Consider the following 18,077-nt stretch of genomic DNA (forward strand, 5'->3'; position numbering starts at 1 on the left):
TAGATATCAACTCCTAATTTATACCTTTAAAATCATGCTAACTCTTTTTCATTGCAGAAACATAACAGTTCTACATAAAAATAGTTATCACATGCCTAGCTCTGAAAGAACAGACAGAAACAAGGACATGAATCAAGATAGTGAGAAACTGCAAAAAGCTGCCAGCAGTACAAGTCTCCAGTTGTAACACATACCTCACATAAGAGTAAGTCAATAATATGGAAGACCATGTAGAGAGGGAATTTTGCAGTGAACAGGGTAAGGAACCACTGGGAAGCATACATGTGCGCTTCAAGGCTGATGTCCAGAAAGTGGTTATACAGATCAGGAATGTATTCCTAATAATAAAAAAACCCACAGAAATACTGAAAGTTAATTTCTACTATTTTGGAACCATAGCTGAAATCCCAAAGTAACAGAAGTAATTAGGGCAGAGTGGCAATCAGTGCAGCAAGGCAGGTTTCTGTATCCACCCATGGCGGACGAGACAGCTGCCCGACATGCTAAAGGACCTTCTAAGGATGCTGAAGGCTTGCCCCAGTGTGGATGCTCAGAAGGACACTGTGTCTCATGCACAGCGAGTGCAATCTCCGAGCTCTCATCTTCGCAGGAAACCCAGCCTGTGGATGTGCTGGCACTGCAGAGCTCCTCTGTGGTGTGCCTGCAGTGAGCTCAGAAGTCACCACCACGTCAGGCCATACGAGGGTCACTCCACCTGGTCAAACACATCTGCCTTCAAACTAACTGCACGCTGCCAGCGGCATCCAGCTGGTCTCCAGTCAACAGTCTCTATTCTTAAAAAAACCTCCCATAGGGATAGCCCTCACACTTCATCCTTACTAGGACGTCACAAACACTATTCATGTATAAGATAAATTGGTAGTTTTGAATTGCAGGCTTCTGATCCATTCACTTCACGCAAGTTGAACACCCACCTGCATGAGGCGCTCCAGCTGATAGAACTTGCAGTGCAAATCTTCAAAGTTTTGTTTGAAAAGTTCCCTGAGTCCGTAATCAAACATGATTTTGACCAGAACACTGAAAGCTTGCTCCTCGGGCATCTGAGAGAGAGGAAAGTGTATTTATCACTGAGCATTTAAATCTTTCATATCAGTTCCACTTGCCTTTACCTCCCTTCTCCTCCCTCTTAGAGAAAGGCTAAATTGTCACGACTTTTGAATCTGTCCCTATCCAGTTTAAAAGTAAACAAGACTATTAACACACAAAATGAGGTCTAGTGTTGCAAATGGCATTTCATTCTTATTTTGTGAATAAATGACATCTCACTCACTCAACTAAAAATACATCTTTCAAACATGAAGACCAAAGCAGTTTCTGGGTGTCTTTGTTCCAAATCCTGTCAGAGTCTTACAGATTTTGAACAGCCTAACCCTTTGTCACCTATGTAACTGAGACAGAAGCAGTATTACTAGAGGATGTTAAACAGGATCTTTCCCTTATCCTTCATGGTATATTTACCTTTCTAAATGACAGTATAACATTTGATGTTTATTTATTAGATGGCATGAGTAAGAGAGACCAGCTAACAAAAGTTCCACATATCACAACTCAGCGTTGGTTTGGGAAAATTCAATATCCCTTTCCTGCCAAAAACTGAAGAAACTCAACAAAGCTCGTCAGTGTTTAGACATTTTTCCCTGACATCAAAATTCAGTTTTCCTATTTCCATAGTAAAGCCTGACTTCAGGTCAATCACTTGTTCCTGTAACAGACAGAACATCCATCTCAAGTATTCTATTATTAATCTGCAGATGGAGTTTGTTAAAACTGAAAACTTTGCTGAGACATTCCACGCTGGTAGTGAAGGACTCACAGGAACTTAATTTCCTTTTCTGCAACATTTCTTTTTAATATTTATTTTCCCTAGCAGCCACGCTCCAAAGGCTGACTTCAAAGAGAATCAAATAAAAAGAAATTTATTTGAAATTTAGCCTTTTTAAACGCATACATTATTCCCAGAAGCAATAGCTATTGTTAAAGAAAGCACTCTAGAATAACGCATGGTTCATTCTTGACAGAGTCTCTCTAATGCAATGGATATTAAAAATTGGGCATATGACAATGAAAAAGCTAAAAGAAAGCACGTATGTTTCAGCAGAGGTGTCCAGTTCTCCTATCAGAAAGTATCACTGTTCTTGATCTGATTCACTGTAGTAATAAAGAATTAATTGCTTATCAAGTAAATATTTTAGATTACATTACAAAGAATTAAAAGGTTGTTATCGTTAATCATTTAGCTTTTGTTTCAAAAGAACAGAGTTTACAATCTCTTCTATATCCTCCACTGACTTTACAACACTATGGAAAATCCTCCACTGAAGACCAGGCTTCCTCTTCCCCGAAAAGCGCACAGAAGGCTTTATACTTGGTTCTCTCTGGTAGCCGCAATCACTAAAAAGCAGCTGGGGACAAGAAAACTCAAAACACTACTGGGCTTAGGAACTCTTTTCAGTTTCAACTACCCATGCTCGCAATAGAAACACTGATAAAAAGCAGACGTTACTTTAAAAAAGAACAGGCTATAAATAATTTGTACAGATTTCTAATCCTCTCATATTTCCCAAGCATGTGCAAATCTCAAATGTTTGCTTCTGATATACAGTAACCATAAATCTCTCTGGCTTCTGAACACACAAGCAATTAAAGGATATTACTCTGAGATCACTTCAACGAACAACAATTAAGTTTAAAAAAGCATAATTCAGTATCTTTTAAAAAAAAATTAAATGGGATTGTATCCTTCACTACTGCTCAAACCAAGAAGCACAAAGGCCTACAATACAATAGCCCACGTAGGCAGCACATTGTTCAAAGCACTGAGACCTAATAAACTGACATCCCGTCAACGTCAGAAATACACTCTGGTGTAGACAAGAGATATGGTAATTCCCATCCATATTTCTGACTGACTCCCATATAAAACATCTTCTAAAAAGCTTAAATCTGACCTTGAAACCCTTTAACAGAAGCATTTACAGTGTCGTCTTATACACAAATTCCATGCCTACTAGTGCTCATGAGCACAACCCTGCAGAGTTTCGAATGGAAGGGGTCCTGAAACAGAAACACAGTGAAACGAATGCTGACTGTAGACAAGAGTCCTTATGAATACCCCAGTAAGTTTTAAACAATGTACTCTTCTCTGTCTAAAATCACATTATTGACCGACATATTAGCCGATAACGTGGCCAGCAACTCTACTAGTTCAGGAGTTACCGTTTGTTCTAGGCAAGTGGAGCAATACTTAATCTTAAAGCAAACAGGGGAAAAACCCCACCACTTACATGCAGAAGCAGCACAGCAGCAAGAAATGATTGGCCTTGACAGTAGCCAATCTCTTCATCATAGACAGAGTAGGCCTAGAAAAAGAATCAAGACTTTACAGTGTATCTGTCTCGAGCTACAAAGATAAGGAAAACAAAGCATTGCATTGAACATCACTCCATAAAGAAGGGGTAACCTGTATGAAAATCAAACTGTGACACGTAGAGGCAGTGGCTGGTTGCAGTGATTCACCAAGACCGCTGCAGCCTATTAAACGACTTGGATAAGTGCTTTTACCTCTAAATAGGTGCTGCAGGGACATCTGGAATAGGGAGAAACACAAGGAACATGAAAGAAAGAGTGCTGGAAGCTTAAAACATTCCAGTTGAGATAACTGAACACAACAAGTTGCCCATTTTTGCTAATTTCTTGCCTATGGCTTTATAACATTTATGGGAGGTACATAGTTATCCCCAGTTTTAAAGACAACTATGTATGACAACAACAGCTTGTGACATATGTTACACATAAAGGACACACCCAACATCAGAACATTTCTTTTTCAAGGGGCAGCATCGGCATGATTTCCTGCATGTGTCCCTAATTTTGCCAGTACAACTTTGACAACATTGACACCTAGGGAGCATGCCGCAGACAAAGGTGAGCTGCTCTTGGTCAGTATGGAATCAGCCCTCGTCTCCATCACGGCATGCAATTTGTCCAGCTTGATCCAGGCTGACGTGCCTGGAATCACATGAAGTCTGTACCAAAAATCTTAGTGTTGAGGAATGCAGAAGGGCTTACTTTAGGTCACCAATCTGAATGGCACTAGCACCACCTAAACATCTACAGTGAAGCACTGGACTGAGTCTAGTGCCAGAGTCTGTCTCTATGACATGGTTAAGGATAACACGTACTTACTCTTCTTAAGTAACAGTTACATCTGTTAATGATGTTAAATACAAGTTACCAAAACAACTCAAGAAGAATTTAAAGAATACCTTGCATATTTTGTACAAGGAGTCCTGGCCATCTCCCCCAGTATCTTTAAAATAATCATGAGCAGGGAACGTTCGATTGATGTCTCGGGTGATAGCACTGTCTTGCGGAGACTCCTATTAGAAAAAAAAAAAGTAAATTAAAACACATCAAAAGAATATAAATTACAATATGCTAGGACTGAGAGTTAGGAGATTGGCATTGTGTTCTGTGCACTTTTCTAAATTTAACACAACACAGTCTACTAAACCAGAACAGGCTGCCTGCAGGATGGCAGCTCCAGATCACAATCTTGATAGATTTGGTTACCTAAGCACATCTGGGAATGGTCAGTGAGTAGCAGAAAAACCACACACAAGTGTTCCAGGACATTGCAATGCAGACAGCAGCTTTCCCTTGGAGACTTCTGAACGCGAACGCTGCCCCATCACATTTATTTTATCTCAAAACTGCAGAGAGGAACAGTCAATTGTAAGCAGCTGCTGTCAAAATGCCGTCCCCGAGTTTCAGCCAGAGAAACCTCTCTCCATCCCCTCCACAGAATTAGACAACAGAAAAGTAGGAAACTGAGTACAAGCAAAAGACAGACAGCATCGTATAGCAAAACATAATATACTGCGGGGACCGTTGCCTGTCTGAGCTGGGCATTTCAGCATGAGGAAGATGGAACTTTGTTCTCCACATTGCTCTGATGCAATCAGTTTTAGATGCCTCAGACACTTGGAAAGTTGAACAATAGTGAATAGCAAACCAGTAAACTGGTTTGTTTAAATCAGAAAACCAGTAAACGTGAACAATGGACTGAAAAGACCAATTGGAAGAAACACCAAAGTAGTCTGCATCAAGGGCGAGTCCTAAACAAAAGGCAGTGAAAATTCCTGGTAGAGATGAAAGGTCTTTGACCAAGCATAACAATTAAATACAGTGAACAGTAAAAGGGGAACTTAGGGCCTTTTCCTCCTAACTGTTCTCTGATGATTGAAACACCAAACAATCTCCATGAAATTAGTTGGCAAGACTGGCCTCAAATAGCCCACCCTATCAGGAATTGTCAGTATTGCCGGGATGGCTTAGAAGGAATCCTAGTCCTACCTTGGAGAAATACCTGGAAAAAAGGTTTCCAGACCATGGAAGGAAGAGGTTTGTATCAGGCACATCATCAGAAACCATAAGCATTTGTGAACAATGTCCAGCTTAACCTAATTTGCCCTCTACAACAGTTTCATGTTCCAAATGGGAAAATAAGGAGGTGCCATTCCCACACTGAGGTCTTCTCGGGTCTGTGCCAATATTAGACATGCGACCGAGGGAGACGTTCTGATCCACTTCATTCGCTTCAGTCTGAAACTATTTCTAGTGTAGTCATTTAAGCCAGAGCTCAGAGCACTGCAAAGAAAAGTATCCTTTGAAAACAGAAAAAACTGCCTTCCCCCATTAGCAAATGAACTAATGTGCTTATTTAGGAAGCCAATGGAAATAGTTCATACCCATCATACATCCTCCTTTAATACAGAAAACAACAGTAAGAAATATGTATTTTAAAAACACACACCAGTGACACAAATGAAAAAATTACTAACTGGGCACACAGAAAATAGCTGTCAAATGATTTGACGCAGTTCCCAAAACCTTTACTTTACAAGGAGCATTTATGCAAATTGGAAGATTAAGCGGCTTCTTCCACATGGAAGGCAAAGGGCTGCTGAAAGAGCCATGAAGTCTCCATCACCACAGGCGTCAAGACTCAATTCACCAGGGCTGTGAGCAGCCTCATCTGCTAAGACCTGCTTTGAGCTGGACAAGATGACCTCCAGAAGTCCCTCCCAATCTAAGTTATTCTATGATGAGCATACAACGGAAATCACCTGTGCAAGCTATCTTTAAAACAATTTACCCAGCATACGATAAGCAATTTCAGTCTGTCCTTTGAATCTGAAATTTTGCTCTCCATATTGAATTAAAAACATCTAAATTGACCTCTACAATTTCAGAACAATTTTTACCCATTTTATGCCATATTTTGTGATTTCTGATTAATCACATTTCAGATTTTGTATGGACGTGTTTCACCATAATGTCTTGCACTTTTTGAGGCAGTCATGACCCAGCTGTTATCTACCTGATTACTATGACCATTGCTATTACACAAATTGCTGAAATAAAACAGAAACAAAAGCCCTCAGTTTGTCTGCAGGTATTTCTTTTCGCCTACAATTGGTCCCTCTTTTCACTACTTAAAAGATGACTTTTCTGGGCAGTTAATGAGAGCAAGAGCTCCTTGGTAGTGGGAATCATCTGAAAAGACGCCACAATTATCATTAATCAATGACTGCTGGTGAAAGCGTCAAATGGTCCCTTGCTCGGTGCTTCCCTGGCAGTGCCTGAACACAAATAAAAAGGCCATTCTTCTTCAGAAGTGAGATTACCATGTAGCAGCGCCCACGTTAACACTGCAAACATACAAGATGCTCTGAGGAAGCAAAACAGAAGATATGTTTTATTTTTAAAAAAGTTTTACTACATCCAAATAACCCATGTTTCTGTTAGACAAATGGAAAAAAGCAGTAAAACAGATAGTAAAAAAGTCCACGATCAGTGTGAAGATCATTAAATACGGCTTTTAGTTGATCTTTTTCGCCACAAAACTATTTTGCAAACAAGAATAAAATTACCACACTGTGGTTGATTTTTCTCTTCTGACTTTAATCCAAGGTTAATACTCTTCTCTGTGGCTTAATACAGACATTTCATTAGGAAAGCATTACTCTGCCGCTAGACTCAAGTTATTGGATTGTTTTGGAAAATATATCAAAAGTACTGTTCAGCATTTCAATTTGATCATAATTAACATGCCAAAGAGGTCTGTCTCATTGTAGGGAAATCAGAAACAAAATCCAATGCTAAATAAATCTCCTATAACTGTAAGCCATTTAGGTCAACAGAGACAAGTAGGATACTGGCTGGCTGTTACCTTCAGCTAGTTTTGCAAGTAGAGAAAGACAATGCTCAGACAACTTTAGAGCATGTGAAACTCCTTTAAAGCACGTGCATACAGTCTTAGTGAGAACTTTGAGTTTCTTACAAGTTTGCAAGACTGAACTACAGTCAAGTACTGTGCTTTGCAAGAGCACAGCGACTTGCTCTTGGCAATTGCTAATGGCAATTTGTGCCACCAAACAAGTGGATTTCCTGAGTGTTACCTGTGCTCTGCTGCAATGGCAAAATAATCTTAAACACACTTGCCTTTTAATCCACTTATTTAATAGCAGAGAGCAAAGCATCTGGTTGGAAACTCTTAGGACAGTCTTCTCAAACAAATAACTCATTATAGCTCAAGAGAACTAATTAGTGGTCTCTGGCTTTGCGTGACTTGTTCAGCACTTGACTCCTATGTTTCAGTACAATTCTTCAAGTAATCTGTAACGCTAGTTCCTGCAGCTGAAACACAGCTTGGGGAGAGAAAAATTAACGGAAATGATAAGGTTTAAAAAATGTTTTTCAAACCATGGCTTTGAAATCTCCCCATTAGTACAAACTGCTGCAATCCAAGCATTGTGTAACCTTTTCTTTACTCCTATTTTTATACCTTGCTGTGAGAATTGGCTCAATGGGCAATTTCTCATGCTTTCAGGGGACTGGGAACTGAAGGAAACCCTTCTGAACCCACACCCTTCACAAACTGGGATTGAAAAATAGAAAGCTAAGAATGACAGGAAGAAAAAGAAAGTAATAAAGAAAACAGAATGGAAAACAGCCATGAGAACTGAGGAAAGTGTAGTGAAGATTAAAATTCTCACAACAGTTAGTTCACTGCTCCAGAGGAAAGCAGGAAAACGTAGACACTCAAGAGTAAGAACGTACCCTTCCTCCCCCTTTTAGGCACTTTAAAATATTACAGGAGTTATACTGAAACCTTCCTCTCGAATTGATTTAAAAAGAAACTATGTGAGTAATTACGGAAACCAGGACGCAGTCCAGCAGATAAAAGCTCATCTATTTTATCAGCCTGTCTATAAAAGCATATTGGTTCCCACCTGCTAAAATGGACACACTTAAAAGACATTTTCCTTGTGTTTTCGTGATCTTTGGGGACCATCCCAGGATCCGCAAACCATATCATGCAGTTACAACCTCGATCAGCATCTTCAGATGGACCGTGTTACTTTAGAAGCTTTTTCCGTAGCTTAAGCCACAATTAAAAGACACGTAAGAGATGGAGTTCCTGGTACCTCTTCATGGGGCTGATCTACTTGCAGTTTTCAGCAGCCCAGGTTTATTCCTCCTAATCCCCTACGTAAAGCCAAGAGGATGAAGAAACAGCTGCAAAGACAAGGGACAAAGGGAAGGGAAAATATCTGTGATGAAAAAAGACTGAAATAAGAAATTTCCAGAGAAGCAGAGGAAGTTGCCTGCTGGAAATGGTTTGCCACCCAAAGATTGAGTCCAGTCGCACCAGGCTACTGGAGAAATCTGACAGGGGCATAAAACATAAAGCCTTTACCCAGACACAGGTTGACTTCAAAAACAGCATAAAAATGGAAAAATGATGAGGTCCAAACTTCAGATTCCTCTCTGACCCTGCCCCCAAAATGCTCCAAACTATGCAATTTTGCTCACTGGGGTGAGGTACCCAACACACCCACCGCTAAAGCCAAACTCTGCTTCATTCTCACTCTTGCCAATACAGCATCGATCTGCACATTGCAATTACTTCTTAGGAAGGTCCCACTGACTTTGGAAGGATTTTGTCACACGGTCAGAGATGACTGTGAGAAGGGTCCAGAGACTCAGTCCTTCAGTGGAATTTTACCTGCTTTGCCCAGCATCGGATCAGCGCGTGGCGTGTTGCTGCCGGGCAGCTCTGTGACATGGACAAACCAGTCAAGAGAGCAACAAGCCAGCTGACGGCTTTCAGCAGTCGTGGCAAGCGGAAAAAGCCAAAACTCTCTGAAATCTTCAGTAATATTACACGACAGGGATAGGTTTTTTTGGGCAGATCTGTACATTTCAAGTACATCCTAAAATATTAAAATAGCTATTTTCAATGTTAGTAGGATACCGTGTCACCAGGTCTATTTTGCAGATGGATGGCATTCACAATTAAAGCTTTTAATAAGCAATATTTATACTCACTTTTACACGGAATGCATTTCCTGCATTTGCCTTTGACCCAGCCACTGTGAGAAAGTAACAGGTGTAATGCTTCTTACCAAGACCTTAAGGAAATACCACAAAACCCACTTTCAAAGCAAGGTACTTGTGAGCTTCTCACAAGAAACGCTGCCCGCAGGATGTGTTACCTGGCGTTAGCACTTACCAAGAACATCCACAAATAAATAGTATTTGTGGAAAAAAAGCTGAATAATTCAGACAAATTCAGAAGGGTCAGACAGCTGCAATTTGATACAATAGTGCATTGATACAGCATACTTTCAGTCCAAATATGGCAATATAGTGCAATTCTAAAAATAAAAGTGAATCCCTTGTGATATCCAGCCCTTTTGCTGTGTTCGTTTCCTTTTAGGGCTCAAGTTTCCCACAGGAAAATTAGAGAGAGGAGTTTGCCTACAGTGCCCTACATCATGTACGGATAAAGCATAAACACAAAACGCATGCTGGAAGGTTTTCCTGCTCTTGGCGATTAGGTACAAGCCAGACTATTTAGAGCAACCAAGGTAAGAGGAAAAAGCCCCACCCGCTCGCAAACGAACACACCTTTATCAGCACAGTTACATAAAAGTCATCCGAGACAAGACGTGAAAACATGTGACGTATCATTTATTTCTTAAATGTATTTATGATCCATTCAGACCTTTCAAATAAAGTGTACAAGTGCATTTCAGAATAAAAAACTACACTCTTCACACGGCTCTGTAGAACACTACATTTCATCAAGAAACTTGAAGCAAAAACTTCCTATTAAACCACCCATGCATCCTTTGGCTACAATAATATCACTGATCAACAAGTACTGCTATTCAATTCTCAGTTTCCCTTTAAAGAGAAGGAGCATCCTAAAATACGCAACCCCTTCCAGAGACCTCTCTTTAAAGAGAGAATATTAAATAAATTAGCTAGGCTTTTAGGCAAAACAGTAAGGCTACTTAGTACTGTCGATGCATGATCCATATATTTGGAGAACAGGCAATCCTAGGCTATGTGAAATGCGTCAACAGCCCTTGAAATTTTAGTAGTATCAAGATTACATCAATCCAGAACAAATGGCAGACAAAAATGTAACCAGTGGAACAATCGCTGAAAAATGTGCAGTTTCTCTTAGGATGGGAAGTGCTGATAACAGATTCAGAAAAGTGTTTATAAAATTCGCTAAGAACCACATTGACATTCTTAAAATTACATATTTTACAAAGCCCTAAACTGTGTGACTGTGCAATTACTGCTGTGACAATTGCTTGTTTGAAATACATATATACACATACACAAATATATATGTAAAATACATACATATATGTATTTTAAAACAACTACTTTAACATGGCAGTAATTGTACAGTCACACAGTACACATACGTATATATGTATGTACATCTACAGCAAAAAGGAAACAAGCCAAGAGATGTACAACACAGCTGGGGTACAGATCATCTCAAAGGGAATAATACATTTCTTTGAGTTTTAATAACTCATAGCAAAATCACCTCTTGGAAATAATTATGCAAAGATTTAGAATCAGATATTTACATGCTTCCGATTTATCTAGTTCCATTTAATATTTAAAAATATGCAAGTATTATTTTAAATCAGTAACATTTGTCATTTTTGGCTCAACTGTAGTTTTTCTTATTATTAGTGTTAGTTGAAAAATCAGCTACAGAAATGTCTCTTAAAATGACAGGGTGGAAGTACCCCTCTCCCCTGTATTTTAACAATTCTGAGTTGGCACGAAATAGGTAATTCTGGAGCCACAACAATAACTCTCCCTCAGCTGCCTGGCATATCGAATCCCCACCGTCAGCATCCCCCACCCTCGCAGAGTGGAGAAGCACCGTGGAGCCGGACTGACGCCCTGGTCCCCCCCGCTGCCTCAGAACCAAACCCAGCATTACGCAGCCTTAAGGGTGGGATCGGCTGTAATTCACCTCTTTGCTTTGCTAATCCGCTTTGGTGGATTATTTTCCCGCAGTTCTTCACAGCAGGGGGTTTCACACTCACACCTCTTTCTCATCTCTTAATATGAAACAATTTCCAGCATTAAATGGTGCCCAAAGTTCTTACAAACACACACATCCACATTCTTACCTCTGATTTTGTCTATTCTTGGCCTTTACATTGACATGGGAAAAAACTACCAGTTGTATCACTACTCATGTAAGGAGCTGGACTGTCTCCCACACGAAACTCCTCGTAGCGACCCTCTGACAAATGCTAAATCTCCACAGAACACACTGAAATAATCCCACCAGTGGCTTCTGCTGTCCCTGTTGCTGTGGAGGCGCAAGGAAACAGGTGGGACGCAAGGGAAAACGAGCATCCTTTCCAGTGAGATCGCTCCACTCCGTTTCCTTCAGCAAAGCAACCTAAAAGCACATGCACGCGTAGCCTCCCATGCTTGCAGTTTAATTGTAAACAGCATGTGGGAAAAGAAAAACCCCAAACAATTAAAAAAGGTACTAATACAATTCTGAAATCCCTGAAGAAACGACATACCCACGAGTATTAAGAACAGTAAAAAAGCTCATCATTAGCAATTGCAAACTCGTTTCCATCCTGTTGCATTCATTAGAGGAATACAAAATTGAATCTAGTGTTTACATGCTAGAACGTAACTAGAATGCTACAACAGAAACTAGATTTCAAAGGTTACATATGGAGAGAAATTTATCAGCATAGGAACTTGCAAAACACTGTGCTGTACAGCATTTCTGAAGACATAAGTCTGTGAAGACAATATATGCGATTGCAAATCCTTTCAGACAGCTGAAAAGGGTGGCTGGAGGTAATGCTGCTTCCTCTGAGCTGAAAGGATTAACTGCACCATTATTTTTAGTAGGTTTTAATGACAACAATTTAACCTCAAGAAATACCTAACCCCTCAAAAACCGAGGTGATCAGAAACACACGGGTACCTTACAGCCCTCAGGGTTTTATTTCTTTGTACACTAAACATCAATTCTTTTGACAGTATCTACAGAAAATGTTTTAAAAAATGTTTTTATGAAATACTTTTAATACTCAGTAATGCTAATATTTAAAAATACTTCACAGTGTGGTACTAATGTAACTTCATAAAACGAGCAACTTGAGTTTAGCTAAAGCTCAAAGCCTTACATTATATTAAAATAGTCCAAAGATTTCACACACACACACACACACAAAATCACTAGCACTATAAATATACCTAAGCCACTTTAGTGCAAAGTCTGTTTTTTGCTTCCCCTGACAAATCCCTCTATATTCCTGCCAGCATATTAAAACGTCATCCTTTACTAATCTAATTATTGATTTTCAAGGATTCATTTACAGTTGAAATCCCAGAAGAACTTTTTTCAATTTACCATAAAAGTAATGACTTGGTTTATTAAGCATTTGATTGCTTGGATCACGTGATCTTTCTGACATTTAGGAATGACTGGCATATGCACAGCAAGACTGGAGTTCATCTTTACAAGGAGTTACTTGGATTTATTTAACTTTTTAATTCAAGGATCTCCAGTAATGATCACCAGAGAGAAGCCAAAGCTTTGAATTACAAAATTGCTATCCTCATTTTACAAATCGATAAAAAGAAGGAAGTTGGAAGAAGTTGGGACCCATGTCCCCGCTCCAGCCACCCGGGGCTGCCCGGGCGCAGCACCGCTCCGCACACGCACCCATTGCGAACTTCAAAACATGTTTGTCTCTCTCAACCCACATTCTAAATATAACCTAATGCAATGTGCACCCACTCAGCATTTCTAAAAACTTCTTGGCAAATAAAGACAAGTTATCACCACCCCGTGCCCAGGTAACAGCCCCGCCGTGGCCTCCCAGTCCCTGCCCGGGGCAGAGCCTGCGCCTCCTCTGATCCGCCCAGCGCCCGCCTCGCTCCCCAGCATCTTCCGGACAAATCCAAGATGACTTTGACAACTCCTGTTTCTCAATTGAAGTAACCACAAAATCCCTAGCTAGAGAATCAGTTTTGGCTGGACAGGTTGCTGCAGAGGCTGTGAACAGCCAACCTGGATCAGGATACAGGGACATAACTTACGTTAACATTTTCATTAAGCGCTAAAGCTCAAGAGATGCAAATACGATATGGGTGAAATCTGCAAACACTTCCATTGGCAACCACGACTAAATGCATGTAGAGCAGACACAGACTATGGCTTGTTTTAAACTCTGCAACGGGAATAAAAATGGGAAGGTGACAGAAGTCAATACCAAGCAGAACCACCAGCCAAGCCGCCTGCATAAGTGAAATAGAAAAAAACCTGAAAAGCTGACTAAAATTATATCACATCAGATTATTTCCCTACTGCTAGAACACCCCAGATATCGAACTACAGATTGGAATGATCCCATTTTACCTGAACTGAAAGGGAGGGGCTGGATGGCCACTCCAGGTCTGGAGGGAATCCCTTCGCTGCGGAGCCCCGCGGCTCCGACGAGCTGCCTCTGGAGCACAGCGAAGTAGGAGCAAGAAAGTTAAACTCCATCTTTTAAAAAAATGTACTGTAAAGGATATGACCCAAATTAAATACTCCATTGTTTTGACAGAACTGCAATTTACATCCTACCATCAGCGCAGGCACAGCTGTCCAGCGGGTTTCCTTCGTTTGTTTCCACTTGCCACAACTTTCAGTTTCCTTCTCTAAATACAACTGCATCTGGTTTTACACAGACTGAATGTTAATTTTGAAGAGCTCTCCTCTTCCAAAAACATTTTACACACATAATTTTAGTATTAAATTGTCTGCCTGTGCTTATCTGCAGAAAATGCCTTTCAAAGCGGTACCTCTGTACAACCACGTGCTTTGCCAACTGCAGATAGTGGTGGCAGTGAGGTAAAATTCAACTTTATCTTCAGTGACACCACGGAAAGAATGTGTTGTCGTATTCTGCAAAGTCATAGCAGGGAAGAAAAAGATTTCTAAAGTAAACAACAAATAAGGACCAGGTCAGGCAAATGTTTCATCAGGTGCTTCGAGTACACAGAACCAAAACCATCTCAGTTCAAAAAACAACAAAGGCCCTCCAAAACCTCTACCTCCTCTTATTAAATTAAAATTACCTACCGTAGATGAATCAAGTAATTGGAAGAATTTTAAATGGGCCTTTTGTTTGTAATGTCTCAAGGTAGACTCCTATGCTCAGATATTAGGTCCTAAGAAATACGGTTTTTAAAGCACCGACCTGAATTAGAAGTTCTGTCACCTTCCAACCCTGATGTGGCGTGAGGTAACACCAGAACGTTTCAGACTTCCTGACTCATGAGGCTCAGTACATCTGTTACCATCACAGCGGTTGGAAACACCACAATAAACACTGAAAAAGCTGCTTATTAACTTTGCGTACTGAATGTTTCCATCTCACATCACATATATGCCTTGGAAGTGTCTTTTGCAGAACAGAAACTGCTGCAATTTAGCACTTCTTACAGGTAAAACCTTCCTATGAGCAGGAATGGGACAATGCCATAGAGACGCCGAGCGAGACTGAAATTTGGAAACTCTCATTCAAGTCTCTGCTGTAAGGAAACGTCTTCAAACAACCTCCTGCTACTCGAGATTCTCTGTGCCCTGGTACTTTGCACCACTTTCTTCTTGTCAAAGATTTGTGACAAACATTCACGATTGCCCCGTGGCACCCTGACACTGAGCCATGTCCGAATTCCAACCAGTGGAAACAAATTTCTGAGCAATAAGAAGCTTAAAAACAAGTACAAAATCCCTAATAGCAAATAAAGACTGTAAAAACTAGTAACATTTAGTTAAAAAAAAACCCACAACCTAACAGCAAAACTTTTGTTTCACACAAAAGATAGCCGTTGAATTAAGAAATGCTGTCACTTGATTAGAGATTTTGAAAAAATAGCATTTCACAGATTTTCTGCCAACCTATTTGAAAAATGACAACATAGTCACAACGAACTTCCAGTAAACTTAAAAAAACCTAAAAATCAAGAGTTCTAGATGAAGCAAATTACCACTTTCTGAGAAGTTGCGCGTATAGAAATCCTTCCCACAGTACTAAAAAAATGCCACTGAATTGCATCCTGCAAATTGAACCTTCCAGCAGCTTAATTTGAAAGTGAAGCAGATAACCCTAATAAAAAAAAAATAGAAAAATTATAGTCTGAGATGGAACTTCAAAATTAGCTCACTTAATCATACCACAACACAATTTTTAGGAAGATGTAATTTGATTTCTGTATGCTACTTGGTGTGGCATTCATCTGTGCAATGCTCTTGATACCAATTTCTAAAGCACCGGGAAGACTCAGATACAAATAAAGCCAAAAAAAAGATTAGTTTTGTACGTACAATGACGAAAGTGATCCAACTGGAAAGTTTGCTGCCTAACAATTCATAGCACAGACTGTGATGAAGAGGGCTACTGGTACCCCATGTTAACTGTATGCCAAAGGATGTTAAATGGACTGCTGAGCAAACAAGGTAATATATTTCACAATTATTTCTTCCACAGTTGGCACAGTGAACAAGACTCACCCCCATGCAATTTCACTGAAGACAACAGACTCAAATGTTATGAATATTTAAAAGATCTAATCACATACAAACCTAGATCAACATTAAATTACTTAAGAGAAAAACAAAGTAACTTAATTTTTTAAAAAAATCAATAAGTTAACACAGACAAAACCAGAAATATTTTACACTACAACTCATCTACTGAGGCAACGTTTAAAAGTGTCTGTAAAAACACCGGATGAAACTTGAACGCATCAATCGGCTGCAGCTCCTCTCCATCCTCATCTCCTGGAGACTTCCAGGTTCTGATTTTTCACCTCTCACAGGAATCACCGGAGCTGAAGACGACTTTGAGATGAGTAAGGCCACTGAACACGAGCCTGGCTGTTAGCAGTGTTACAGCTGAATCTTTCCATATTCTCAGAAACTAGCATGCCAGGCTCCTAGGGAAACCCTCTAGTCAAGACATGGAAGGAAAAAAAAAAAACCACAAACAAAAAACAACCAAACAAAAAAAAAAGCAATGATCTTTGTTCTCCAGCTTCCACTTAAACCTGAAACTGCCATTTTTAGGGTTTTAGGCCCTAGCAGATTATTTTCTTCTACTAAATTTAATCAAATGCTATTTCAATGATAGACTGCATCATTTTAAAGACTTGGAAATGTTAGATAAGGTGAGGAGTCAGAGAAAAGCTATTGGGAGTTTACCTGAGAGGCTGTTCCAAAAATACCACACACACACGCTTTGATATTAGTCACTAAAGCCCTTAAATTGTTCCCCAAAGCCCACCTTTGCCATAATACCTACAAACCACTTGAGAACAATTAGCCAGCTGATGTGCTGTGAGCTTATTATACCATTTATAAATGACTCACTACACCCTTACACCTGCTCCCCCCACGGCTGTCTGTGTCTACCCAAAATTCAGACTGCAAGAATCTGCAGAACAAATCTCTGCTGCCATGGCTGTGGAAGGATCACCGCGTAAGTGCCCACTCCAGACACCCTCTCATTGCAAAAGACAACAAGAAATGCCGTCGTGAAGGCAGCAGGGTTTAGACAACCTTTGTTCTTAAAATTTCAGGTGAACTAAAGAGGAGGATTATCTTGAGAGCTTTGGACTATGGATGAAATACGTTGAAAGCAGACCAAGATATGAATTAAATGCGCTTTGTAACAGGCTGCTCAAAGCAAAACCAGGCAGCAATAGCAGGTTTCTGCCCCCCCCTCCCCAGAACAGGTACACTCATACCCGTAAGGGGAACTCGCATCTATCAGCAAGAAGTGCTGACAAGTACATGCTAGGAGTGCTTCATCCTGCTGCTCTCTCTTCCCTGTTTCCTCACAAGACTGTGCTGGAGTAAGGGTGGGTGGGCAGCGAGCAGGATGGTCTGTAGCAATCGCAGCGTGCGACAGGACAGAGACACAAACTGTTATCCTCCAGGGCAAAGCAGGGAAGACGAGAGGTCGGGGCTCAGAGCAGACCAGAGAGGAGGGTGTGTGTATGCTCACGAGGGACGGGGCAGAGTACTAAAAAGAGGATGATTTTGATCTGTAACAGCAGCAGACCTGAAACCATTTAACAAAAAATACAGAGTCTTCCCTTTGGCCAGGATAATTACCCCAATCCTATAAGAATCAAATTACTTTTCCCTAATATTTTTCCATTCCCACTATGACTAAGCCCACACCAGCCGTACACGTGTGCTGACACAACTCCCCAGGCTCTCTGCAGTGGAAGCACAAGGAAGGCAGCGACCCACGGCCGGTCCCACTGGGCAAAACCTGCTCTCAGAGCAGAGCTGTGGCGGGGGGACACCCCTGTACCGGGGACAGGGTGGGATAAGACGATGCAGACTGTAATCCATTATTACAGGAATACTTGGTTCACTTTCATTTTCCAATATGGCATCAGCAAAAAGACAAGGATATTCCTTAGGAAAACTAATCAATTTGAGGGTCATACTGCCTTCTTAACAGCATTACAGTACTCAAAAATATTTCATCTAAGCTGGCTTGAAAAAGCTGTGGTCAATGAGATTTTGTTTCTCAGACGCTGACTTTGTTTGACCAGTTAGATATGCGTTTGCCAACAAGATTTAGCTCCTGCTATATTCGAACCATCTTTAATCCCACAAAGGC

At 40.5% G+C, this 18,077-nt stretch overlaps 1 protein-coding gene across 2 annotated transcripts in view; it reads right to left on the bottom strand.

Annotated features, from left to right (window-relative positions):
- RABGAP1 (RAB GTPase activating protein 1) overlaps positions 1–18,077 on the bottom strand; it is a 73,973-nt gene that overhangs the window by 14,855 nt on the left and 41,041 nt on the right. For both annotated transcript variants that reach the window (XM_063353339.1, XM_063353338.1), the window contains 4 exons: positions 4,287–4,400; positions 3,306–3,380; positions 936–1,061; positions 195–338 (listed from right to left, as the gene is read on the bottom strand). In XM_063353339.1, the coding sequence (XP_063209409.1) occupies positions 195–338; positions 936–1,061; positions 3,306–3,380; positions 4,287–4,400 (459 nt within the window). The remainder of the gene's footprint in view (positions 1–194; positions 339–935; positions 1,062–3,305; positions 3,381–4,286; positions 4,401–18,077) is intronic.

Source organism: Chroicocephalus ridibundus, chromosome 15 (assembly GCF_963924245.1).
Source record: "Chroicocephalus ridibundus chromosome 15, bChrRid1.1, whole genome shotgun sequence".
In the NCBI taxonomy this organism is placed as follows: domain Eukaryota; kingdom Metazoa; phylum Chordata; class Aves; order Charadriiformes; family Laridae; genus Chroicocephalus; species Chroicocephalus ridibundus.